Source organism: Helicoverpa armigera, chromosome 11, assembly GCF_030705265.1.
Source record: "Helicoverpa armigera isolate CAAS_96S chromosome 11, ASM3070526v1, whole genome shotgun sequence".
Classification (NCBI taxonomy): Eukaryota; Metazoa; Arthropoda; class Insecta; order Lepidoptera; family Noctuidae; genus Helicoverpa; species Helicoverpa armigera.
In genome coordinates, this window is record NC_087130.1 from 1,157,550 (window position 1) to 1,183,699 (window position 26,150).

The window sequence follows — 26,150 nt, forward strand, 5'->3', positions numbered from 1 at the left end:
TGTTTTTTTTACTGTGTAGGTCACCTCGTTTCTTTTTTGTTTTTGTTTGGCTGATATGTTTATTTGAAGTTGACAGTTTACTTTATTGGTTTACTGCCTCCTAATGGATCCCAAACTTGGCTGAATTCGTACGAGACCTAAAATGCTGACATTAATAGCAATAGTTATACATTTTAGAATTCAACAGAATAACTGACTGTTATCAAGCGATTAGGAAAATTGCTCAGTAGCACATTAGAATCAAGATTTTTGCAAAATCGATATACTTATATCGAACACGCACATTCATGGAAAGAAACAGTAGGTACATTTGAACCAAAATGACTCACCTTTTGGAAGTGAAGAGTTTGGGAGCACTCGGGGTGTCAGGTAAGGTAAATTACAGGAATATGTGATGCTAGGATTTTCATAATTCGATTGAAAAGATGGCCCAGAATAAAACAGTCTCGATAAGTACGTGCATACGAACCCCAAATTATAGGTTATCCAAAAACAATTTATATATCAAATCTATCTACAAGCCAAACCAATAATTAGCGTGATCTAATTAATAACCAGAGAACTATGATTAAAATCAATGTGAGTGTTCTCACGTTAAACTTTTAATTGTTATGATTAATCTATATTCTGACGGCTGGACTGTTTTGTGAGATATGGAGGCGAAAGCTTGTTAGTACAGGCCACGCGATAGGATAGGGTGCAGCTTAGTAGTTTTAGAGATGAAAAAATAATTAGACTGACTAGCCTTTTTCGAATGCTGGGGTTGGCTTTTAGCCTAATAGGAGGTATCGGAGCACCAACCAATACTAGCCTTTTTTGCCTATATTAAAATGTATTGAATTAATCCGAATTACAAAGATGACCACATTATAGAGAATCGGCCACTCATTACCCTTACTGAGATTGTCTCATTTCAACCATTTAACGGAATCTTCACTACTGTTTTTAAAAGCAAAGGTGACAACGGAACTGCCGAGGATTGTAGCTAAAAAATATTGGCAGGCGCTTAAAAAAAGACACCTAATGAAGCAGTTTGCAATTTTAATTTTAGTGTCACCGCCTCTCCATCAATACATGTATGAACTTTCACCATAAAACCACCTTCAGTGTTTTAACAGTTATTTCACATACGAAACTCCCCTCGAAAAATGTCCCTCATTTGTCTTCACGCATCTCAATTAAGCGAATGTGCTGTACGCAAGTATTATTAATACAAAACATATAGATAAACAATACTCTATATTCTTGGGCGGTGCATTCGAAATAAATCAAAGTCTGTGCGTAGGTGGGCGCAAGCGCAACCCGCAATTACCAATTAACCTCGCGTTATATTCATGTTCGAAATTCAAAATTCAAATTCATTCGGTCATATCCCGTCGAACGAGACACACGTCTAAAATGGTTGCCGTGAAATTGGTGTGCCATTTTTAACTTTTATGGCCCTTTGAAATTGACAAAATAAAACGCCAAAATTGATCGAACGATACTTTTATTAAAATCGTTATTTTTTCAAAATAAATCTCAGACCTAAAAATAAATTTACACTTCTGAATATTTGTTCCTACTTAAATATTTTCTAAAACGATATCCATAAATTACATTTAGGCTCGATTTCATGCTATCTAACTAGAGATACACTAATATGGTAACACATGATCTAGTATTTTTGTCTTAGCACGCTCTTAATACAAGTAACAGTACTTTTTGAGAAAATGATAAGTTAATTGTAATAATTATCTAACCATAGGCAACTGAAGACGCTTAAGATAAAGCTGCAACTAGTTGTATCAAATTTTAACAAAAATAAATAAAATTTTGTTAGAGTAATATTTAAAGTAGTATATACTAGTAGTAGTAGTAGTTAGTAGATTTGAGCGTGCTAATACTCAGGACCTTTATATCTTCGTAGATAAATGTAATACTGTAAGATAGCTATTTTATAGAGTTTACAGTAATTTGAGTAGTTTCGCCATTTCAATTTGCAACATGAGGACACACTTCAATTTTTTTTAAGTTGTCCACCAATCTGTTGCAAATTGAAATGCCATCAATACAATATAATGTTTTTTTATTGATTTTAATCATGCAGCTAAACCAATAATGAGCATATATTTACATCTATTTTTTAATTTGTATGATAGGATTACAAAACTCTAATAAAAGTTTTAAAGAGGCCATCGAAATGTTTTTTTTCTATAAAAATACTAAAAAGGGTTGGTGTAGGTACTAAAAAAACCCAAAAAAATATTTAATGTTCTCTGAAAATATATTTTCTCAATTTTTCATTATTTCCAAAAATTACACCTTTGCCTAAAATGGTGGGATATGCATTTTTTAGTTTTTTTTTTTTAATCCATTATAGATTTAGCACCATACCACTAAAGAGTATTGAAATCAATAAAATGGAACTTAAAAATATGGTATCCTTATTAAATGCAAATTATAAACTAATTTTAGGAGTCATGCATTTATGTCATGTTAAATAATAATTCTCGTTTATCACACTTTTATACAAGTTATATAACACTAAAATTATTTACTGCTAAAACTAAAATTACCATCTAAATTAATATTTACAAACAATATTTCCTTTATAAGTTTTTTCTGAAATAAATTAGGTATCCTGTTTTAAAAGAGAAATTGTATTAAAATTTATTTTTTGGCATTATTTTAAATAATAAATTAATTAATCTTAATTCATTACTTTAATGTTTTTATACATATTTCAGCAAATAAAAAACACTTAGATGAAACTTTGAGCGAAGCACACATTTGCAACATTGCTCGCAATTTTTTTTCAGGCGTTTAAATTATTTTGAAGAAAACTAAAATAATATGAGTGTATAATATGAGTGTATGAGTTATGTCATTACAAAAATAGTCATCATTAGCACAAAAGAGATCTTACTTACAATTAAGATATATTGTGATAACTGGCTATTGACAAAATATACAGACACGGGAAACAAGTTTTTATTTTGTAAGTACCTATTTTAACTACTTTTTATTGATTTGATAAGTTTGAATATGTAACAGCACATTGTATTTTTAGGCCTTATAAAATACGGATACTTGGCTACTTTTTATTTTTATTTAATAAAGTCCCATATACGAAAACTGTTTTGTATTTGAATGTTGTATGCATCTATAGTAGGGGAGGCCTAGAAGGGATTTCGGGATTTACTCAAGCGCGGCAGATTAGTACCTACGGAGGTACCTATTACCCCATTTAACACCTCCACCAAGTATAAGCCCTGTATATGTAGCCGCGTGTCTAGAATAAAGGATCAGATTAGTAAAAAAATATATATCATCTGACATTCTCCAGCGCGTCAGATTAAGATAGGGTAAGTTAGTTATATGCTAAAAAGTGTATATTCCACTAATCTGACAATTTGCGATTGACGATAAGAAGTAGGAAGGTTACAAACTTGTAAAAAAAAAACGTCATCTTGACTTTCTCGAGCGCGGCTAATATTTTTTTTATTTTGAAGGGAATAATTCAACGTTCACGAAAAATATATAATCTGACGATTCCCGTAAGCCGAAGTAAGGAAAATTAATCGATAAAGTTTAAAGCGTGCAGCTACGTGAGGCCGGTATTCTCCTCCCAAGTTTCTATTCCTCTCTCTCTTTTTTCAATTCAATTCATTTGCAATAAGTGTTGGTACATTTTGGGTCTTAAATAATCTACACTAATATTATAAAGCTGAAGAGTTTTTTTGTTTGAACTCGCTAATCTCAGGAAGTCATACATAGTATGCAGATATACTGTTTTTAACGAAGACGATTCATTTTATTGGATACTTTCGTTAAATACGTGTGCCTTCCAGTTGCATTGTCTGTCTATCGTGATACCGAGAAATGCCATTTCGTATACTTCTTGTAATTTTTGTCCTCTATAATTACTCTTTATAGTCTTCTTTTTATACAGTCGTGGTGGCCTAGTCATCCGGTTAGACTGGAAGCCGACCCCAACATAGTTGGGAAAAAGGCTAGGCAGATGATGATGAGCCTTATTTTTTATCTATAAGTATGTATTAAATTGAATAAAATTTGTTTTTGTAAGATTTACGCGTAGATTATTTCCGTCAAGCCATGTTATTATAGATTCAATTGTATTGTTTATGTCACATGTATATTTATCAATGTCATTATAATTCAATGTAATTATTATAGAAATGTATGTAATGTATGAGCAGATTGGTACACTCCGCCAATAGCAATTTCATACATATCATTGGATAGGCCTTTTTATCTAGAACAATCTTTATTATGACAGCTTTGTTGAAATGTTTGTCCGTTCTGGGATATAGATCAAAAAGTGTCAAGGATATAGTAAAAAGGATATAGTCAAAAATAATCTATTGATATCTCAAGTTTTAAAGGAATACCAAAGTGCTACAACGTGTATGTCTTGTAAGTACTAAGTACTTGCTGTGCAGACATTGGTGTCCAAGATAAACTTAGACAGTAAATACAAACTTAGAAAAGTTGCATTGGTACTTGCCTGACCTGGAATCGAATCCACATACTTGAGAGGTTGGTTCTTTACCCACTAGGCCACCACGACTTAGATAATGATTATAACAAAATTAAAAAACAACGACATTGGTGTTAATTTTTCAAAGAAAATTAGGTTACAGTATTGATTATTATTAGTTTTAAAAACTTTCCATTGTCAGATTAAGCGAGTCCCTCCAGATAATCGTCAGATTATAAGATGATTACGTTAAGGGTACATAAATGAACCATATATATCTTAATCTGACGCGCTCGAGTATTTCAAAATGGCGATTATTTTTTGCAATTTCAAATAATGGCCACGAGTTTAGGTCACGTCTAAATCGTCAGATTATTGCATAAGAGGCTTCGTTTTGGTTCACTTAACTCCCCTTTTCAAAATCTGTCGCGCTCGATAAAATTATTTTTTTTCCCATTTTTAACCCTTACCTACGACCACCCCCACCATAGAAACAGTCAGATTAATATACGTATGTTTTCAAAATGACGTACGGCGTGCATGCTATTAATATCTGACGCGCTCGAGTATGTCCATGCAACTGTTTTTTTTTACATTTTTGAAAGTTTATAGCCGCTCCACCCACCGATGAAAGTGTGTGTATGTCAGGACATTTTTTTCTTCTTATCATCTAAGCTTCGCAATCTAATAGGTCTCATTGACGCTCGAGTCACTCCCGGTTTAGCACTCTTGCCTCCCCTACTATAGAGATTAAACATCATTTACATAAAAATGTAAAACCTATATAAAGTGTGTATGTATTTTTTTGTGTCATGAAAAGTCGCATTATTTGACGTATTTAGTAAATTCAACCTGATTGAGGTTCTTCACAATATTTTGACCTATATAATTTTCATTAGTCGTCAATTTTGTTCAATCTGGCAACCAATTTCTGTGTTCTATTCACATTATGTACCTATTGTAGTACATATTTTTAATTTTCATGTCGGATCGAATAATTTTCAAACAGTATTCGTCATTTGTTATTTCCTGTTAAACAAAAAAAAAAACTATCACTTCTCTCTATGAAACCACTCCATTATTTTATCATGTTTCTCTTTGTACATTCTTGTAGACCCTGGCTATTCGATGCTCACTTATCTTCATTCTCCTTCCCTCATTCCACCTTCCACTCCTCGACGACTTCTCTAGATCTTCAATCCATGACGTCACTGTGATGGAAGGTTCTAGAACCTGCTTAATGTCCTCCACCAACGTTTGGTGTTTTCACGAAGTAGGTTGTGAGTGTGCCCTTGCCTTTAACGAATGTTGGACCTCGACATTCGCACGTGTAGCCAGCGCTCATTAGTACCCTGAAAATTAAAGTTTGATTGTCTTACATGGAGTGGTAAATATGATGCGTCTACACGGTACATATTGCTGGAGCAAGTTAACGGCTGCAAGTGACAAGAGGGTGGGTATTTTGCTTTGGTACATGCGCGAGTCGCTGTAACCTGCACATGTGCCTCAACATATGCAAGCTACTTGCGCCCTAATAACAATGTCTTTAATTGGAATTGACGTATGGTCTTAAAATTGTGTTTTTCTTATAGAGTCTACTGACAATAATTAATTTGTTTTTGTAAAAATAGTTCAACTGTACCCAACCCAAAACTTATCATTTAAAATCATTCCAGTTCAGAGTTACATTAAAAAACTCCCAATAACTGCAATCTCTCTCAAATACCACGTAACTACACTGAATTTTATTGTTTACAAGATTTTTTCTAAATAATAAAGAAGTATACTAACTTAGCAGTATCCTCAGTGACCTGTATCCGTCCCATGATGCCGGTGGAGTCCATGCGCGAGGCGACGTTGACGGTGTTCCCCCAGATGTCGTACTGCGGCTTCTGAGCACCCACCACGCCTGCTATCACGGGGCCGTGGTTCAGACCTGGGGGTAAACGAAGAATACTTTACAGTATTAAAGCCGACATAGTTGGGAAAAGGCTCGAAATAATCTAATAAAAAGAACTAAAACTAAAGACTAAAGACTCTAAAAAAAGGAGTTTGCTGATGCTAGACACAGTGAAGGGAATAGGTTATGTAATACAGCGCCATCTGTTGCTTATCGGGCGAAGTAATGACAAACCGAGCAAGCTCTTGATTGAAAGGGCGTAGTAGTAACAGACAGAGTAAACGCTTGACTCAAAAGTTTGTTGATTTGATGCAGTGTGGCGCTAGTCGAATAATTTGAATGTGGGATTTGCTTTAGGACCGATTAGGTACACAAAATTTATTTACCGCTTAGCAAATCTAAACCTACATCTGTAACTACAGGCAGCTCTTCTTCCATCTTGTAGCATCGCCAATTTTAGCGACAGTTAGGTAGAGTTCTCATATGCAATCTAGAATCCTTAGTTATGTGTACACCCAAAACTAAACACTCTTGTATCAGATATCCTTTTATCAATAACATACCTATCCTAAGCTTGAACCTCTGGAAGGACTCCCGGTTGATCTGGTCGAGGATGGTCATGAGAGCCACCGCGAACTCCACCAGGATCGCTACTGTGTGCTCCTCTTTACTCGTCGCGTCCTGGAAATAACAGTTCATTTTCACAAAATAATACAACTATTTGAATAGTAAGAACATGATTTTATGTGCATCAGAAGGGGAAAGGGTGGCTAGATTTACCTAACATAACTTTTCCAACTGGACTTTATAAGATGACGAACGTTGAAAAGTGTTTAGTTTTCCTTTTTTTTTATTTTCGGACTTAATACTTATTCTAAGATTTTTGTTAATAATTGCAGGTTAATTAAATTAACTGGCTGACGGCTCAAAATTATTAGATGTATGTACTTACATTTTTTTCCTCTTTCCCCGGCCTCAGACCAGAAGCAATCATGTATGTGCTTCCTATCGTCTTTATCTTTTCTATACAGCTGAACTTTGGCTTCAGAAGGAGCTGAAATATACATACATACAATTAGTACGCGAACTTAAGTGTTTTAGAAGACTGTATGTATATGCTACAATCCTGATAATCAAATGGTGGGTCTATACGATACCAATTCATAGAATCTGCGAAAAAATTTGAGCATACAAAAGTCTGTACAGCAAAAAAGTCTGTGAAAACATATCTATAATTTCGCTCACACTTCAGATTAAAGTCTGTATCGTGTAAGCCTACTATAAAGCACCTCCTAAGAAAGTGTGTGGTGATTTTGGGTACGTACCTTATCAAAATCGCATATAATTTCATTGAGCAGCCTCAAGCACTCCAAGCCTTGTTTATTAACGTCGGTTTCGTCATAGAACTCCTTGTAGTTCGGTATCGACGCGAACATCACGGCTATCGTCGAATATCTCTCGTGGTATAACTCTGCCTGGAATAATAACAACTGGAGAAGTAAAATAAGCCTTCTGCTATTGTATAAGAGGCGATTTTACCCTGGCAAAATAAATGACACTTATAATTGTGTAGCAAACAAACACTGCAACAAAGAATCGAGAGATTGGTTTCTAAGAAGGTAAGTCATGAAGATTTAACGTAGAAGCTGGTATACTAACCTCAGATGCAACATTTGTCAGGAAATGTTCTGCAACGTGAGCTGGTAGTATATTTTCTAGAAGAATCTGGAAGCAAAAATCATCGTGCAGTTTTAATATAAATTAATCATTATTGTACTATCAAAGCCATTTAAAACACTTTCAAAGAAACGTTTGTTGTTTTGAGTTCAATTTCAAGTCGAAAAAGTTTCCTCTTATTGATTGACTCAACGAAAAGACTAATACTGCAGCTAAACTAAGAGTGTTACGTATTGGGAGCTGTCTTTGCTTTTTACGTTCCAGAAGTGAACACGTATTTTTTTTTGTATTTAATTTTCTTAGAATTCTATCTCACCTTATTAATCCCCCTCATGGTTTCCACTTCTTCCTGTTCGAACTTGAGCTTGTCCTTCCACAAGAAGTCAGTGCGCGAGGTGAACTCGATCTGTCGGTCGAGGATGTGCAGTAAGGCAGCCAGGAACACCAGCACCATGCCTGCCTTTGTGGCGTAGGCTAGCATTGTGAATCTGTAAGAATTGAGAAATAATTGGCAAATTTGAAAAATAAATGAGGAGATAAGATATGAGTCTAAGGTCTAACGAAAAAGGGCCTTTTGTCAGTGTAAAGCAAAGAAAGGAGGTTTCCTAACAGGAATCGCAAAAATCGACTTAATTAAGTCATTAAAGCTAAGCTATTGATACCCACTTAAAGTACTTTTCTAAGGCTTTAGTGAGTCTGAAACATAACTTCCAAACGAGAGTAATGTTTTGGCAAATATTTTATTGGCTTAATTAACAGGTTTATTTAAAAGTTTTGCGGTAAGGACCTTAGAACAAAAAGATATTTACTCTTTCCTTCTTCATCAACTTCTTTACATTTCACAACATCATACATACTCATTCTCCAAATCCTTCTTCTGGTACTCATAAAACAGCTCTGCCGACGCGAACAGCGCAATATGTGCTACCAACGTCACCAGCATCAGCGCGAACTTCAGCACGAAGCCCACTCGGAGGAACACTGATATTGATGCTAGTGTTAGCACTGAGCTGTACAGGTAGCTCTGGAAGGTACAAAACAAATACTTTTAGCAGAAAGAGATGATAAGACTGAAGGAAATTGCGATGACCAGAATAGGTGTAGTGAGTAGTGATTTTTTTTGTGTTCCTGTGTATAGTTTGATCCATTAGTCACACTCTTCTTTTTATTAGTATTAATAATATATGGGACTATTTGAAGTAAATAGTAGAGTATATTAAGCAGTACACAGGATAGTACATAGGACGGTAGGAGGTATATAGGAGTAGTACATAAAGGTAGTACAGTATAAGGGACTAAAAAGGGAAGTAGATGGTCTAGGATAGGCTGGATTCTAAAGCCCGTGATCAATTCAAATAGCGCTAAGAGATATAAACTACCTCACTTACAAAACTACTTACAGGAGCTGAATCGACATCATTAGAGAAGTGCAGTCCGTTCATAGTTACGTCATCGGTAAAGTTGAAATCTGTCAAGTTGGAGCTGTTGCTGCGCAGGTACATCGGGTAGTCTATTATCACGAATGACTGGAACTGGAAATAAAAAACGATAACGATTTGTAAGTTCATTATTGTTTGTCATACCTTCTTATTAATTTCTTCTCTAGGACCCTACTATATGATATTAATTTTTCTGTCTGGTGTTAGGTTTTATTCAGCGTCTATGAAAGCCAATGTGCGAATTCAAAATCCGTTTTTACACGCTTTTTATTAGCTTCACCTGTATGTTTGTAACCGACTTCTTTGGGCGCGATTTTGACCCACTTTAAACGGCCAGATTTCGTTCAAACTTTGTAGATTTATTGAGGACCGATGACAATACACTAATTTGATAAAATTATTCCATTTTTAACCGACTTCCCAAAAAGGAGGAGGTTACACATACACATCGATTACTCCGAGGTTTATAGACCGATTTACGTGATTCTTTTTTGTTCGACTCGGAATAGCTGCCAGTTGGTCCCATAGTCATCAGGTCAGGATCTGATGATGGAAACCCTGAAAAATCGAGGGCAACCTTCAAAAGTTGTAGGCATACATAGGGTAAAAACTTGACACTCATGTGTACGCCTAAAAGCACTATTCAACTGTGAAGATTTGGAGCTGACCTGATGATGGAGACCAGAGAGGGTCGAGGGAACTCGACAACTGAATATGTAAACTACCTCGTGTTTGGGCTTAAATTATTTGTATTGACCAGACCTATGCAACAGTGAAGGTTTTGAGCTGACCTGATGATGGAGACCAGAGAAATTCAAGGGAACTCGACAACTGAATATGTAAAATACCTCGTTTGGACTTATATTCTTTGTATTGATGAGAACTTCCCACTTGTATGGATAGTGACAACTATTCGTATCACTGAAAAGCTTTAAATAAATAACCTTTTTACAAAAAAATTAAACCGACTTCCCAAGACACTAAAAAGCAAAAAAAAAAACTAATTTTAGGTGCATCGGCCTAGAAGTCGGTGGCAAAATTAACTTAGTAACATCCATTAGATACCGACTTCTAGGCTTTTCAATTTGCAAAATATGATTTTTGTTAATTTATATAATTTTCATCTATAGTCGATAAGGTAAGAAAATTAATTAAAATTTTCTAGAATTTTTCTCTACAGTCGATAAGGCAGGACTCGATGTTAATTTTTATTTCCAATAATTATCTTTAGCCGTTTTCTCTAATATTGACAAATTTTTGTATACTAAAGAGAATTTTAATTCTACAAAACAAATAATAGTTTTAAAACAAACTAAAAAGTAGAAAATAAATAATAGTTTAAAAAAACTAAAAGCACGCTTTTTATAGAAAAACGAACTAAAAAATAGAAAATAAATTGTAATGAATTTAAATTAAGAAAACAGTGTTAAAAATTTCAATGAATATAAATTAATAATAGTGCGAATACAAAAAAAAATATTAAAAAAAAAGCGTGGGGTACTTTTTAAGATATTATCGAAATGAAAATCACTGTACTCATATCTGTCAATAAAATATTTATAACTATTGACACCATGCACCCCACGCTTTTTTTTTTTAATATTTTTTTTTGTATTCGCACTATTATTAATTTATATTCATTGAAATTTTTAACACTGTTTTCTTAATTTAAATTCATTACAATTTATTTATAATGGTGTATATGAACATTATCTACCAGGTAACAGTCCTTTAATCATGAAACGTTCCTTGCAGGAGTCAAGATTCAAAGTAAGTCAGGTTTTTGTAGTAAGTAGGATTACAGAAAAAGTATTACCAGATTAATAACAGCACATGCGCCTATAAGCAGCACTGACACCGTGAACATCGTTAGCCTTATAAACCGGTTATTTGCCACCACCTGGAAAATATAAACATATTCATTAGAAGACTCTGTTTACGTTTTATAAATAAGTGATCAAAATATCCGACAACTGCATGCTAAACAGATCTTGGAAACAAATGCCCAGAAGATCTAGAAAATGACAACTCAGTAGATTTTGATATCAGTAGTAAGTCTTATGTTGTACCAGGATTCGGAAGACATGTTAAGGTGGTACATATTTGGCAGTCGTTGCAGAAGCCAGAAAGTCTGTCGGGCTTAAGGTAACTGGGTTGAGGAGGTCAGATAAGCAGGCGCGCCATGTTGGGAAAAAGCTGGGAAGATATTGATGTCTATTATTTTCACTGATAGCCACTTATATTGTCTTCAATAAGGCTCGCAGACCTTATAAATATGAGAAACAAAAATACATAATCTTGCTAACCTGTCCAGGTTTAGTACAGTTATCAGCATACAAATCATCGGGCACATCAGATATAGGACGGAGTCCTCTCTTCAGCATGCTGCCATCATACCAGGACAGGTACACGAAGACTAGCAGCGTGAACAGTGTTGGACCAAACGATGCGTATAGGACTACACCTCTGAAACAGTAAAATGGGACATTAAATAAAAAATAAGGAAAAAGATATATCTTTTTTGAGGAAACCTGGACTATACAATCTGAAAGTACCAACCCGCATTGAGCAAGCGTGGTGATTAACGCTCAACCTTTCTCTGTATGAGAAGAGGCCTGTGCCCAGCAGTGGCATGAATAAAAGACTGATGACGATATTTTTTAAGCCTAGTACAATATGTGGGTGTAGAAGTTAACAGTTAAGAAAAGGTCTTAAAAAGTCTTCTTCTATGAATTTTCATACTAATTGAGAATAAGATCGATCAATCTGAATGATCTGACAGTGATGATTTTTCCTCCAATTTCTTTGTAAAAGGCTTTACTTAGGTTTGAGACTAGATCATCACCTTTTTCCTCGATTCCTTTAAAAACTGGTCTTAAGTAACAGATTCGAACATACCACAGCTTTCAAACAACACATACTTAGGCACAGTCAGCAGCTGTATAAACGCCAGCAGTGCGAACAGAGCAGCTGCGCATGCGACATTATACTTGAACTGCGCGTCGGCTTGGTTGCGGTACTGTCGCTCTTGAGTGCTGCTCTTGAACCAGAGGGTGAGACGGTTCATGCCTTCTGAGTTCGTGCTGAGGAAGATTGAGAGAAATTTTCTTACAAATAACTATTTTTATAGAGCTACAGAGTCTTCTACTGTTCCCAATCTTATGCTTTTAAGGATTTTTTGAGTATGCGGAAATTATATTAAACGGATTGAGGATTATTATTTTCGCGTCAAATATTTTAAGAATTAGTAATGAACCAATATAAATAACAAAGGTTATTGTATTTTTTTAGAATATGTACCTGCAATCACAGCACGTTGTCCTCTGTGGTAGAAGATTCTGTTCAATCATAGCTAGACTCTGAAAGAAAATTTGAAGACATTTCATTTTCAATTCACATATTTTGACACAAAGAACCTTGCCTCAAGGCTTTGAAATATTCTATTTTTTTGCAATAAATTGCAAACAAAAATTTTTAACAAACTAGTGATGTTGATTACAATGCACATTAGAGAACAAAATCACAAATCAAAAAGAATACTGAAAGATAAAAATAAACTTACAGAAATTCCAATATTCTTGGCAAGAGTGGAGTCGGTGATGTTAGCGAATGGTTTGTCTGCGCCCCAACACTCGACGTACTTGGTCATCTTGCTTGAGGGACGAGAGCGGGATGGTACGCCGGGAGTCGCTGGAAGACAAACCAGATTCTTTAAAAGGAGGTACATGTATAGTTTACATGTGATAGTATTTTAGGTAACATGTAATGAATATATTAATTATGAATTATGGACTGCTTTTCTGATGAGGGTATATGAGTCAAAACAGGGTAATTTGGACCTTACAGTTATGGTAACCTGCCCTCATGAGAAAAGAGAATGTTGAATTGAGAATGTTTTCGCATTCTAACTGACTTTCTAGGAAATGGTATTTATGTATTGCTATTTTATGAAAACTAAATCATATTAGGGTAATGGACAACACTAACAAAACACGTAATTAAATAAAATGTTAAAGACATTTTTGACTACCCATGATAACTGTTCGTTAGATGACGTATCATAGATAACACATCCTAGACAGCTAAATAATGTAATACATAGTTTTAACACCAGATATGCCACATAGATCTGGTAAATCCAATGATTTTAAAGCTAGACGATACACATAAAAAACAAAGAACAGTACTAAACCTAACATGTAATAAAACAGGACATCAAATTGTTAGCCACTTGAAGAAAATAACTTGAGACACTAACACAGTGATTCAGTGGACATTGTACTTAGCATCCTAAGGAATAGAGGCGCCACCAGTATGTCTGTGGGGGTAGGTTGTTCGCTACGGGCACTGTGACCACTGTGGCCACTGTATTCACTAGAATTTTCTGGATAAAACAGTTGAAGGATTAGGTTTGATTTAATTCCTAAGATTTGATAGCAATTTTGATTGCGAGTAACCGTTCAGCTCCATTTTGAACGGTATAAATAACATCCAATACAATGCTTCCATCGCCAGCCGATCTTTTATTTTCTGTTTAGACACGTAAAACGTCTATATAGGTATATTTCAAATCCTTATGGTATTCATAAGTTCTTTTGATTATATGCCACTTTTTATTTATATCAGTCGAACTAAAACTTTCATAATGAGTCCCATCCTTGAATTTACCAAAAGATTTTGTAAAGCTTTCCGTATTTTTCTCAAAACTTTGAGTCTCCAGAATTTATTTCTAGTTTCTCATACTTAATATACATAACCACTTACCTGTTCCCATGATAGGACTTATAGCTCCAATAATAGAACCGCTGCGACTCTTAGGTTTGGCAGTGACGACTGTTCCATTACCAAGACCTTCACCGGGGCTCGTAGCTTGGGTGTTATTATCGAAAGCTACCACTTTCACTGATGCTCTTCGACTGAGATCTGGAAAAGCAGAATCATCAAATCATCAGACATTTCCATTATTAGTACCTAATTTCTTGGAGTTTTTAAGTCTACTTAGATTTTTTATTATTTGGAATTTCTCTAGCAGCTGTCTCATTCATAGAAAGAGTTTATTTTTACTACTTTGATATTATTACTACTTTGAAAACTTCGCTCACTACGAATAATATGTGTTTCATTATGATTACTGATGATGATGACTATTTTTTAAGTTTACATACCTAATTAATGAAAGATACGGGCTGAACAAGATCCTGATTGATTGGCGCTTATTGGTCGCCTACGTTCAGCAGTAAATGACAATTGGCTGATATGAATTACGAAGAAATTACCTCCAGTAGTCCTTAAGGATTCTGTCCTCAGTACCCTATTGGGGAAGGTTTCCATTTCATTGAAGCTGTTCTGTGAAGGTGCAGGGCTGATGTTGTCTCGTGGTTTCGTAGGAGACACATCTTGGTACAACGATGATACAATACTGGCTTTCCTATCTACCGTGCAGACTGAGAGACGACCATTTTCTGAAGGTTTCTGAAACAAATTTAAATCATATTTGTAAGTATAATTCTCATAATTTAGTTTTACCTGGACTGTTACGTTTGAAGTCCTTTATTAGACTTCAAAACAGATTATGTAAATTATTTAAGTCAATTTGTACATAGCGCTTCTAGATGTCCTAAACAATTTAAGTAAACTTCATGCCTTTTGAGAAAATCCGTTTATAAAAGCTGAAGTCTAAAATGCGAACAAATTCGATAGAGAACGGTTTCGTGACAAAATAGTAACATCAACAATAAAGTTCACAGTACAACAAACAGCTTAAACTTTTGATAGTTAAACCTATTATTATTTTAATTAAACATGATCTTCTCTGTAAGTTAACGAATACAAACTTAAAACTGTTCTTAACAGTTTTAATTAAGAATTGTCGCGAAACTAGGGAAGAGTTGAAATAAAGCCCGAGTGAATCCAGGCACTCATTTGAGAAGCTAGCGCCATCTGCCAGATTAAGGCTGCAATTAACAGTAATCCTTCCATTCAACTTGCATCGTTATCTGGGGATCTATCTGGGGTTTGGGGTTTCACTTTCCAATTAGAGGCTAAACCATAGTTTGGGTATTGACTGATGGTGGATGTACTTTGAATATATTACGAAAGTTAAAGGCCGGACTGCATCAGAGAATGATATGAAAAGCTACCTATGTATATGTACCCGTGATATGTACTCTGTTATGATAGGTACCTCTATGTACTCTGTTATGTACTACCTAATTAATTTAGAACTACTCTTCGTTAGAAGTTCTATTTTTAAAATCAATTTTTCTTCATCATTATGTTAAAAAATTGTAAGTTCTATAACTTCATTCGAATAATACAATGGCACAATCTACTTCTCATTTAATAGCAAATCCGATTGTCACAGCTTACTGAATGGAGGTAGTATACTTTCGTAGCCTTTCCAGTAGGTCAACTGTTAATAACTGGTATTACATTAGCTACTGTCTGCAACCAACTGCCTGATAAAATTACTGAAGCCTGAATATTCATCTCTTCATTTCTCTCAGCAGCCGTGATGAAATTATTTTCTCTGAATGAATTATATCCGAAATTCTGTGTTTAAGCCTGAGAAAGGTTCTTCAAACCATACAGATTGGAATTTGGAATCTGTTAGGCCATTTCTTCTTTCTAGCAAAAACACACAGGTAAACAGAAACACATAAGAAGTGATGAAGGGGCGTGTCTTTTGGGGGCTGTCCTTGGTAAATTTGACCTTCAAAAAGTGCCGATTTTCATCCTAATTTATGTAAATTACTTTGGGAGACAACATTTCTCTATGACTTTGTAGAATAGTCACTTATAATACCACAAGAGCTTCAAAATTATCGGGTATTTTCCGATAGGTTCGTTGCAAACAAATGAAGGAGTCAAGTTTTTCAGGTTAAAAAATAACGAGCGCGAAGCGCGAGTGATTTTTCCTGAAAAACTTGACGACTTTATTTGTTTGCAGGGAACCTTGAGGGAAATGCCAGATAATTATGAAGCTCGTGTGGTATTCGGGAGATTATTTTTTCGTCCCAAATGTCGGCCACAACCTGTCAGTTTGACGTAGCAACGACCAGAGAAAATATTCAAAAAATTTTCAGTATAATACCATGTAGGTTGTACCACGTGACGTCGAATGGTGCAATTCTATTGGTCGATATTTGGGTCGGAAAAATAATCACTTATAATACCACAAGAGCTTCAAAATTATCGGGTATTTCCCGATAGGTTCGTTGCAAACAAATGAGGAGTCAAGTTTTCAGGTCAAAAATAACGAGCGCGAAGCGCGAGCGATTTTCCTGAAAACTTGACGACTTTATTTGTTTGCAGGAACCTTGAGGGAAATGCCAGATAATTATGAAGCTCGTGTGTATTCGAGATTATTTTTCCGTCCCAAATGTCGGCCACAACCTGTCAGTTTGACGTAGCAACGACCAGAGAAAATATTCAAAAAATTTTCAGTATAATACCATGTAGGTTGTACCACGTGACGTCGAATGGTGCAATTCTATTGGTCGATATTTGGGTCGGAAAAATAATCATAGATATTCTAATGTTTAATTATCATGGTACCACTTATATCCTGTAAGATTTGTCTGTCTTCTGTCATTGTCATGTTTCAGTGTTAGAGTGAGTTTCGTGTTTCAACCATTTAGCCAAAGTATCCAGTAGTTCAAATGTCGGGCTAAAATCTAGTCGTAACTCCGAAAATCCTATTTAAAGCGAAGCAAGTGTCCTGTAATTAAGTTTATCGCTGAAGTTGACTAGTTTCAGTTGCCAGGATCCCTTGGGACGCAACTTTGAATAATTGTTGGTAATAAAACAATTTCAGTTTGAGTGAGTCACTAACACAACATTGAGATTTTGGTGGACTTTATTTTTTTTGACGTAGTGAAAAATGGTATCATTTGTTTGTGTTACGAAGAAAACTCTCGGGTTTAGAGTAGTAATTTGTCATCAAGTATCGCTATTGGATGGTCACTTTTTCAATTTTCTATATAGAGCAGTTGGACATATCAGTAGGTACATTTTGAAATTCTCACAGGAACCCACATAATCTGAAAACTAAACTTAGTAGCAAATATCCCTTTGCTCAAAGTATCAACTGTGGTGTGGATGACAGCCACATAAAATATTAGAATCCATCCATCTGCATACAATCAAAGCAATCCAATATCGTTTAAAATTGCAAAACCACTAACCGTGAACACTACATTTTAGATTAAATACGATCAAATAATGCATACAATTAATCCCCTTTTAAATTAAAATCTTTTCCATCAATATCCACATGACTGATTCCCAATAATTTAATCTCAAGCAAAGGTTAAAGACATACCTTTATCATTTGTTACCCCTTAGGGTAAAGCATTGCCCTAGCTAGGGTAAACTTAGGGTTCATTCAATAATTTAGTTACTACAAATTCGATATACCATCCAAGATAATATTATTATAATATCTCTTGAGATCACTGAATTTTAAGTAATTTATTTGATTTGAATTTCTGGGGGGTAAGTCTTGGGTTCGTTAACCTCATCGCGAAGCAGACGTATTAATTCTGATCTGAAACTTAATTGTGATAATTTAAAGGAGATGGAAGGGATATGAACATTGAAGAAGAGAACGAAATACCTCTACTAAGTGTATCTAAAGTGAATTCACATAAAAATGAATTCCCATGGAGATGAGTTTGTAATTTGATTGAACGTGCCAATTTAATTACTGGCCCTATTTGAAAAAATATTTAAGCGTTATACTGCCCAGTTACTTAAGAAAACTATAGCCTGTTTATTCAAGTACTTTTTTGTGAATAATGTATCTACAAAACATTGTCTAAACAGCGATGATACGATTGGCAGTGATACACGGATATTGGCAATATTCTGCGCCAATGACATCGCGGCTCGCGTGATTGAGCCGTACACGAGGGAGGTATCATGTAACATTGTGAAGTAGCAGTTGTTTTGAGAACGTAAATATGTAAAAGGAAAAGATGAAAATTGATATTACTTACTGGATTTCTTTAAAATAATAGTTCGATTTGATCTGCAAATATTATTATAACAGGTCGACATAACTACCTAAACAAATAAAAATAAATGACGAGTTCAGGACCTCCCTATTTTTTTATATTCGGTAGCATTTTTTTTTGAGTTCGCTAACTGTCGCTGAATGTGAAAGTCCGTTTTCAACACAGTCACGAAAAAAAACAGTGTGCAAAAGCTAGATTGTAATAAAATACCAAATCTTAAAGATACTAATAACATTTCAAATAATCATTTAAACTCATTTACCAAACTAATCTATTTCCAATACTCCATAAGATCATTCTCATTTTATTTCGCCCACTGAACTGAAAGCAACTGATTTACAATTCAATGAAACGGCGACTAGTTGCTTTTGCATGATTGGTCGGCCCATGAATAGTTCGTTTGGGAAGCAATCATTTTTCAAAGTTTTTTGATGAAGTGCGAATTTAAACCTTAATTGGATGGATACAGCGTCGAAGATTAATCAACGGAATAGGTTTATGGCGGATTGATTTTGGCGGGATCGTGACAATTTTCTTTTTGATGAGACGGAAATGATTTTGGGTGGAGGAAAATTTTGATTGATACCTTTTTTGTTTGAAGATCTTTTTGTGGTGTTCGTTAGAGCTTTTGATGATAGCTTTGAGGTAGATTTTTTGTAAGAATTGTGATAGATCTGCAATTGATACGACTTTTGAAATCTATATTTTTTGACGTTTACAAGTGCTTGTAAAGGCCTAAATGATTTGATTTGATATAGGTACTAACTGTAAGAAATATTTTTCAAGTAAGTATTACTTTCCATTGGAAATCTCTTTCTCTTCAATCAATTATTAAACTCACCTGGCATTTATAAATAACATACTTATGTCATCTTCAACTGTTACAGATGTATTATGTACATAGACAAACCGGTTACAAGCCATTTCCCAAAAATATAAATCATATCTCAAATTTCTTCTTATAAATACTCAACAAATAAAAAATAACGTATTCAAATATTATCATATTATCTAATTTCTTCACGCACCACCGCCCCTTAACGTCTTGCCTTACGATATCCGAGCAAGAAAGATTCAGACAGTCGATCAAAATGAACAAATTATGGAAAAGCGGAAAATCTCAGATATCAGACGCTTTTGTGGTTTCTCGTTAATCTTAAAGGAAAAGAAGGGTAAAATATTTTTAAGACAGTGACTGGTCAAAATCTAAAAGGGTGGATAAAAATAATATTTTCGCAATTTATAACGGACAAAGTTATCATTATTTTAGATAAGGCAAAAAATTTTGAAAGTTTCTTTGTATTGTACCACTTAAATTACCACTCAAAATAATACTTATAATCACTGACTAATTTATTAAGTAGTTGTTTGAATTCTAAGAAACAGTAATTGTCTTTAAAGAAACAGTCGCTATAATTCTTAAAGTGATACAAATTATTGCCAAAAGTTTACTAAATAAAGGTAGTGCCAAGAAGTCTAGTAGTAGTAGTCATAAGTGATAAATCTAGCTCTATGGTATATTTATACCAATATACTAAAGAGGATTTTTTTTTGTTTCTTTGTTTGTACCCTAAAGGCTCCGAAACTATAGAACCGTTTTGAATAGTTCTTTCACTGCGTACCTGTGTATAGGTACTACACTTTCCTTCAGTAACATAGACTGCATTTTATTCTGATACAGGCAGTAGTTCCGAATGGACACAGGTGAAACAACAGGAAAACAACTAGTTAAAAATAAATAAAACAAATACCACTCAACATTCAATTTCACAAAAATATTACCCACAAAAGAAAAATCACTGCCATTAGTTCCAAATAACAGTCTTCGTGCTGACAAGATACGATTTATCATCAGCTATAAAGACTAATTCTTAGACTAGACTCCAAACCATTGTTCAGGAACATCAATCATAAGCAAAGACATTTTCAGGATTGCTGAAGACATTTTAAATAATAGTTTTGTGAAATAAGATTCTATGTGGATTATTTTTATCACTACACAATATGGATTCAATGGCTAAGTGATCTTTTTCAATCAATTCAAAGGTTAGTTCAATAGTTTTTCATAAATGAAAGAGTTAAAGAATAAGACGACGCGACGCAAGAATCGAGACGGTCCTAAAAAACTTAACTCGTATTGGACACTTTCATGCCAAAAGAGCTGAACAAATGAAGATGAAATTTTGCACGGAGATAATTAGTAGGTATTCTAGAGATAGAGATGTCGCTTTTTAATTGGAATAATCGAAACCTGAATACTAGAAAGTTTATATTATGGGGCAGCAATCTATTCAACCTAAACTCAATCAACAATTGTCAATATTAAAACAAACATTTAAACTATACTCATCAAACTGATGGGAAGCAACAATCATCTTCACGACTAATCTTAGCAAACACAACACAATACCTTCTGAAACATGTCACTATCTAATGTTCTTACTAATTAATAATACGAGGTAATTAATATGAAGAGCTTTAGTTCCATCTCGACATTCCTAACTTAATTGTTGTTGGAGCACGCGCATACTACAAATTTCCAGTCGGCCGATAGTTTGCGTGGGCTCATAAATAAGAATGAAGATGAATGGAAGTACACACGTAACAGCGATCAGACATTTGTCCATTATCAGACAGAGTAAAAACTTTGATTGAATTCACGATTTTCTTCTTTATCTTCCTCCTGCCCTGTTCTCAATTTTATTTGGGGCCGCGCAATATGTCTTCCACTTCCACTCCTTCCTGTCAATCGTCATACTGAAATTACTCCATTCTTATTAATGTCATCTCTCAGGCAATCAATCCATCTTTTCTTAGGTCTTGCTCTTCCTCTCCATCCATCTACATTCATACTTAGCACACACTTTGTTGCATGCGTATCATCCCTCCTCATTACATGCCCATACCATGACAACCTGACTTCTCATCTTTTCTGTATCCGGCGCTACTTTCAATAGAATTTCGAATTTTCTAAAATAAAAAAACAACCACTGGGCCAACAGTCGGCCGACTGTTTAGTCTTCAGTGTGTGCGTACTCTCAAGATTCGTGATCGTCATCTCTGACCTGACCTATTGTTCCCCTGTCAAGAGGTTCTGAACAAAGGTATCAAATACTAGGCTTAGCTGGATGAGTTGATTAACGAATTTGGAGTCTGACTATTATGCTGCCAAAACTTGACGAATTTCGAAAATTATTTGTGATAGTTTGCTTGTCTGTACAATATAATAATCTAACTCGAGGGGAGTTGGATTTAATTTATCTTTCTATATTTTTATTATAAAACTGAAAAGTATGTTTGTTTGTTGGAAACTACTAGTACGATTTGGAAAGATATTTCAGTGTTAGATAGCCTATTTAGCGAGGAAATCTTAGAGCTACTTTTCATCCGGGTGCACGAAATGGTTCTCACGGAACAAGGGTGTAACACGTATTTAAAATATTTTTTATTCAAACTCTCTTACACAAAAAAATGGGATACATCCAGTTTTATTTGTTCGAAGAACACAGAATTTAAAAAGCAAGAATTACAGACCATGCCTATTTCCCTCGACTGGTCAATTATATTATCACAATAAAGTCCCATAGGTCACTATCTTCCGCGACATGTTTCCGATATAATAGAAAGTCGCGAGTCTGTCTATCGTATGTCCATTTTGTGTGACACCGACGAGATAGAATGGAGTTTTGTGGGACGAAACTTTATTGACATGTGTCCGAATTGTTACTTGATAGTGGTATTTATTTCTTGGTTTTATATGGGCATTTTTTGGATTTTAAGGAAGTTTTTTTAGTTATTCCTTGAAGAATAACATTGACTCTTATTAACAAAACATTCATCATATCCAATGTCGACGCATTTTCACCGGAAAACTTGACGTTAATTCTTAGCAACATGAGCACTGCCGATCTCTCAATTTATCGATTGTTACGTCACTGCTTTTTGGTCAATCTCCAGAAAAGATAAAGGTATTAAAATACTAAAAGGACTTACCCTTGGTGGAACTATGAGGTACGTCTCCACTTTATGATCAGCCAGGTAGCCCTCTCTTGAAGCTCCATCTCCTGGCTCCACATCAAACCTTCCACCCAGCTGCAGTAATGTTGCTTTTGTGATGTGCACACGTCTGGAACAAATAAACATTATGATGACGACAAAATTATCAAACTTAATACACTTCAAATGTACTTCAATAAATACTGTTTGGAGCTGGTAATTATATATGAAAGAAATATAACAAGAGGTAATGTTTTTACACATTTTCGTTACTCAGTGGAAAATCGATTTAAAAGTTGGTCTTACAGGAGAAAACCCGACCAGGAAATCCGTAGCTTCGCTGTCGCTTGCATTTTTATGAGAAAAAATACAATTTTCCCCATTAATTATTTGTATGTGCTTAAAAACTTTTATATCCTTAATTTCAATTCGGTTATCTACATCAATTTTAAACTAGAACCGAATGCAATTACTTTCCCGCAAACCACCCCCACTTTTCCATTTTCTATTTACCATCACTGCTTTATACGTCACCGTCCATTCTAAATCCAATTATTAAGTGGGCTGTTGACTTAAAAGGAACTTTATACTTTAATTTGATTTAAACTTTGCGCTAGTAAATAAAACTTTTATGTTTAATCCGAACTTTTGAAGTTTTTTATTAGTTAAATTGCTGTAGGGCTGTTGTAATTGGGTTAATGTCAACAGTTCTGGGCCTTTTATTTATTTACTACGTAGAAAGAAAAGGTGCTTGTGTGTCTGTAAATTTGTGCATGTTTTGAATTTATTCTCAGCAAGAAGTGTAAAAAGACAGTATTCTCTTTTTGGACATAAATAAATTGAATAGATAGAGTAAAATATCGGTATGTGTGAGTGTTTCATTTCCCTATTTTTTGTTAATTGATCTCTCATCGACCTCTATTTACGAAAATACCTAGACGAAAAATACAGGTTAACCTTTTATAGAGTTAAGGTTCCATAAAACGTCATTACGAACATGCAAGCTGCTATTAATTTTCACAAAGACGGGACAGACTCAATTTTTCACTTAAAAACAATTTTAAAATACAAATTACATTGTCCGCGCTCAGGTTCGTTGAAAAACGTTAAAAATGTAATAAACTTAATGTTAAAAGCGTAATTAGTGGATAGTGCTACCTTTTTATTATTAAGCTATTAATATACCCCGGCTTTACATGCTATAATTTATGCATATGGCACCTTTTTCACGATACCTTCTTCGTCATTGGTGGAAAGCGCATGAAAATCCATGTAGTTGTTGTTAATAATATCGTGTAGAGATGGACACACAATAGTTTTATAAAACTTTTCTTTAGGGGTGCTTGAACTAATTTGGGCATCTGGATAAGAAGTATCATATGACGGTATCTCCACATACCTATCATTATCATTTTCTCTTAAAAACATACCTACATTCTCATTAAAATTATTAGTAAAGACATTCCTCCTTTGTTTTGCACTCAGTAAAAGCCTTAATGGATTCAGCGGGTCATGAAAAAGGTGCACAGAAAATAGTTTTAAAGGCCTCGCATTAAATTGAATTAGATCCGTAATATTCTCTTTCGTTTTAAATCCGGGGTGAATGTGGATTTACGGAAATGGAATTATTTATTCAGGAGATGGGCTCGTGAAATGGATCATTGGATACTACAGGTACGGGGATATTTTGAGGTCTGTGGTATGTTAAGCTTGTTAATCGTTGAAAGAGTGACCACTCATTTTTTGCCAATATTCCTACGTAGTTTGAAAATTAGTTTGTATTGATATTTAAGTATATACCTATCTCGAAACAAATCATATATTAGGTGCCCAATTTTAATCACAAAAATTATACAATTTTGTGGGGCTTACTATAATTTAGACTTATTTTCTTTGTAATAAATAAAAATATCTGAGATCTCCTCAAATAGCTTTGCCTCGTTGAAGTTAGCTAATAGTGACTTTACGGCAGTCAAAATATACCTAGTACTACCTAAAAACAAAACACGAAATGCTCGAGGCATAAAATGGAAGTGCAAATCTACTTGACCACCACTGGGTAATATTGTGTTAAACTTACCCAGCAATACCACCAGACTCCATGTGATTGGCTAGCGTCACGTCATCGCTCCAGACATCGAACTGCCACTTCCTGAGGCCGAGCACGCCACACAGCACGTTACCAGTGTGGATGCCTATGCGCATGTCCACGTTGAAACCCGTGGCTTCGCGGACGAACCTGGGAGAAAAATTAAAGAAATGAAAGACAAAAGTAGATATTTACTGAACAACAGTCTTAGCGGATGTTTTACTATTGCTAGCCTTGAATAAAGAATGAGTTTTTCAGACTGACTTTTTAGAGGGATAGTGTCTATGTAGTCTCCCGTCGCTGTTGCTTCTAGTGACTAGGATTTGCAACCAACTTGAACACGTGACTTATAAAAAAACTATTTTGAGAGAAAAAATAACAGGTGGAAGGGATCATGTCTAATATTCTTCCATCATTCATCATCTCCCAAGCCTTTTCCAAACTATGTTTGGATCGGCTTTCTGTCTAGCCGGATGGTGCAGAGTACCAGTCTTTTACAAGGAGCGACTACCTATCTGACCTCCTCAACCCAGATAAATCATCAGAGAAGCATTTACCTACCGTATAGCGTCGATCATCTGCAGGCCCATATTGACGCAGTTGTACGCGTGGTTGGGCCTGGACACCGGCAGGCCTGACACGCAGTAGTAGCAGTCGCCGAGGATCTTGATGGTACTATCACTATAGAATATAATATTACCTACCGTATAGCATCGATCATCTGCAGGCCCATATTGACGCAGTTGTAGGCGTGGTTGGGCCTGGACACCGGCAGGCCTGACACGCAGTAGTAGCAGTCGCCGAGGATCTTGATGGTACTATCACAATAGAATATATTACCTACCGTATAGCATCGATCATCTGCAGGCCCATATTGACGCAGTTGTAGGCGTGGTTGGGCCTGGACACCGGCAGGCCTGACACGCAGTAGTAGCAGTCGCCGAGGATCTTGATGGTACTATCACAATAGAATATATTACCTACCGTATAGCATCGATCATCTGCAGGCCCATATTGACGCAGTTGTAGGCGTGGTTGGGCCTGGACACCGGCAGGCCTGACACGCAGTAGTAGCAGTCGCCGAGGATCTTGATGGTACTATCACAATAGAATATATTACCTACCGTATAGCATCGATCATCTGCAGGCCCATATTGACGCAGTTGTAGGCGTGGTTGGGCCTGGACACCGGCAGGCCTGACACGCAGTAGTAGCAGTCGCCGAGGATCTTGATGGTACTATCACAATAGAATATATTACCTACCGTATAGCATCGATCATCTGCAGGCCCATATTGACGCAGTTGTAGGCGTGGTTGGGCCTGGACACCGGCAGGCCTGACACGCAGTAGTAGCAGTCGCCGAGGATCTTGATACGCATGCATTGGTTTTCCTGGAACAACGGAAAAGATAATTATAGGAAAATTAATCTCAGTATATTTGGAAGGTTTTGGTCTGTTTGGAACCCTGCAAAAATATATTATAATTGTAAAATTCAACAATTATATCAATTGTAGGTTCCGAATATGGTACATTTTCGGTCCAGTTTT

The 26,150-nt window shown here is 35.3% G+C and overlaps 1 protein-coding gene across 1 annotated transcript in view; it reads right to left on the reverse strand.

Moving 5' to 3' along the window:
• Window positions 1–1,472: 1,472 nt before the first annotated feature.
• Window positions 1,473–26,150, reverse strand: part of LOC110373694 (adenylate cyclase type 2) — a 217,996-nt gene continuing 193,318 nt past the window's right edge. The window contains exons 7-25 of the mRNA XM_064036823.1: window positions 25,866–25,993; window positions 24,593–24,751; window positions 22,510–22,642; window positions 14,776–14,971; window positions 14,264–14,422; window positions 13,062–13,189; window positions 12,800–12,858; window positions 12,421–12,582; window positions 11,806–11,965; window positions 11,316–11,399; window positions 9,461–9,592; window positions 8,918–9,084; window positions 8,377–8,548; window positions 8,043–8,108; window positions 7,709–7,858; window positions 7,336–7,437; window positions 6,947–7,064; window positions 6,275–6,419; window positions 1,473–5,835 (exon numbers count right to left, since the gene is read on the reverse strand). Of these exons, the coding sequence (XP_063892893.1) occupies window positions 5,721–5,835; window positions 6,275–6,419; window positions 6,947–7,064; window positions 7,336–7,437; window positions 7,709–7,858; window positions 8,043–8,108; window positions 8,377–8,548; window positions 8,918–9,084; window positions 9,461–9,592; window positions 11,316–11,399; window positions 11,806–11,965; window positions 12,421–12,582; window positions 12,800–12,858; window positions 13,062–13,189; window positions 14,264–14,422; window positions 14,776–14,971; window positions 22,510–22,642; window positions 24,593–24,751; window positions 25,866–25,993 (2,535 nt within the window). The 3' untranslated portion in view covers window positions 1,473–5,720. The remainder of the gene's footprint in view (window positions 5,836–6,274; window positions 6,420–6,946; window positions 7,065–7,335; window positions 7,438–7,708; window positions 7,859–8,042; window positions 8,109–8,376; window positions 8,549–8,917; window positions 9,085–9,460; window positions 9,593–11,315; window positions 11,400–11,805; window positions 11,966–12,420; window positions 12,583–12,799; window positions 12,859–13,061; window positions 13,190–14,263; window positions 14,423–14,775; window positions 14,972–22,509; window positions 22,643–24,592; window positions 24,752–25,865; window positions 25,994–26,150) is intronic.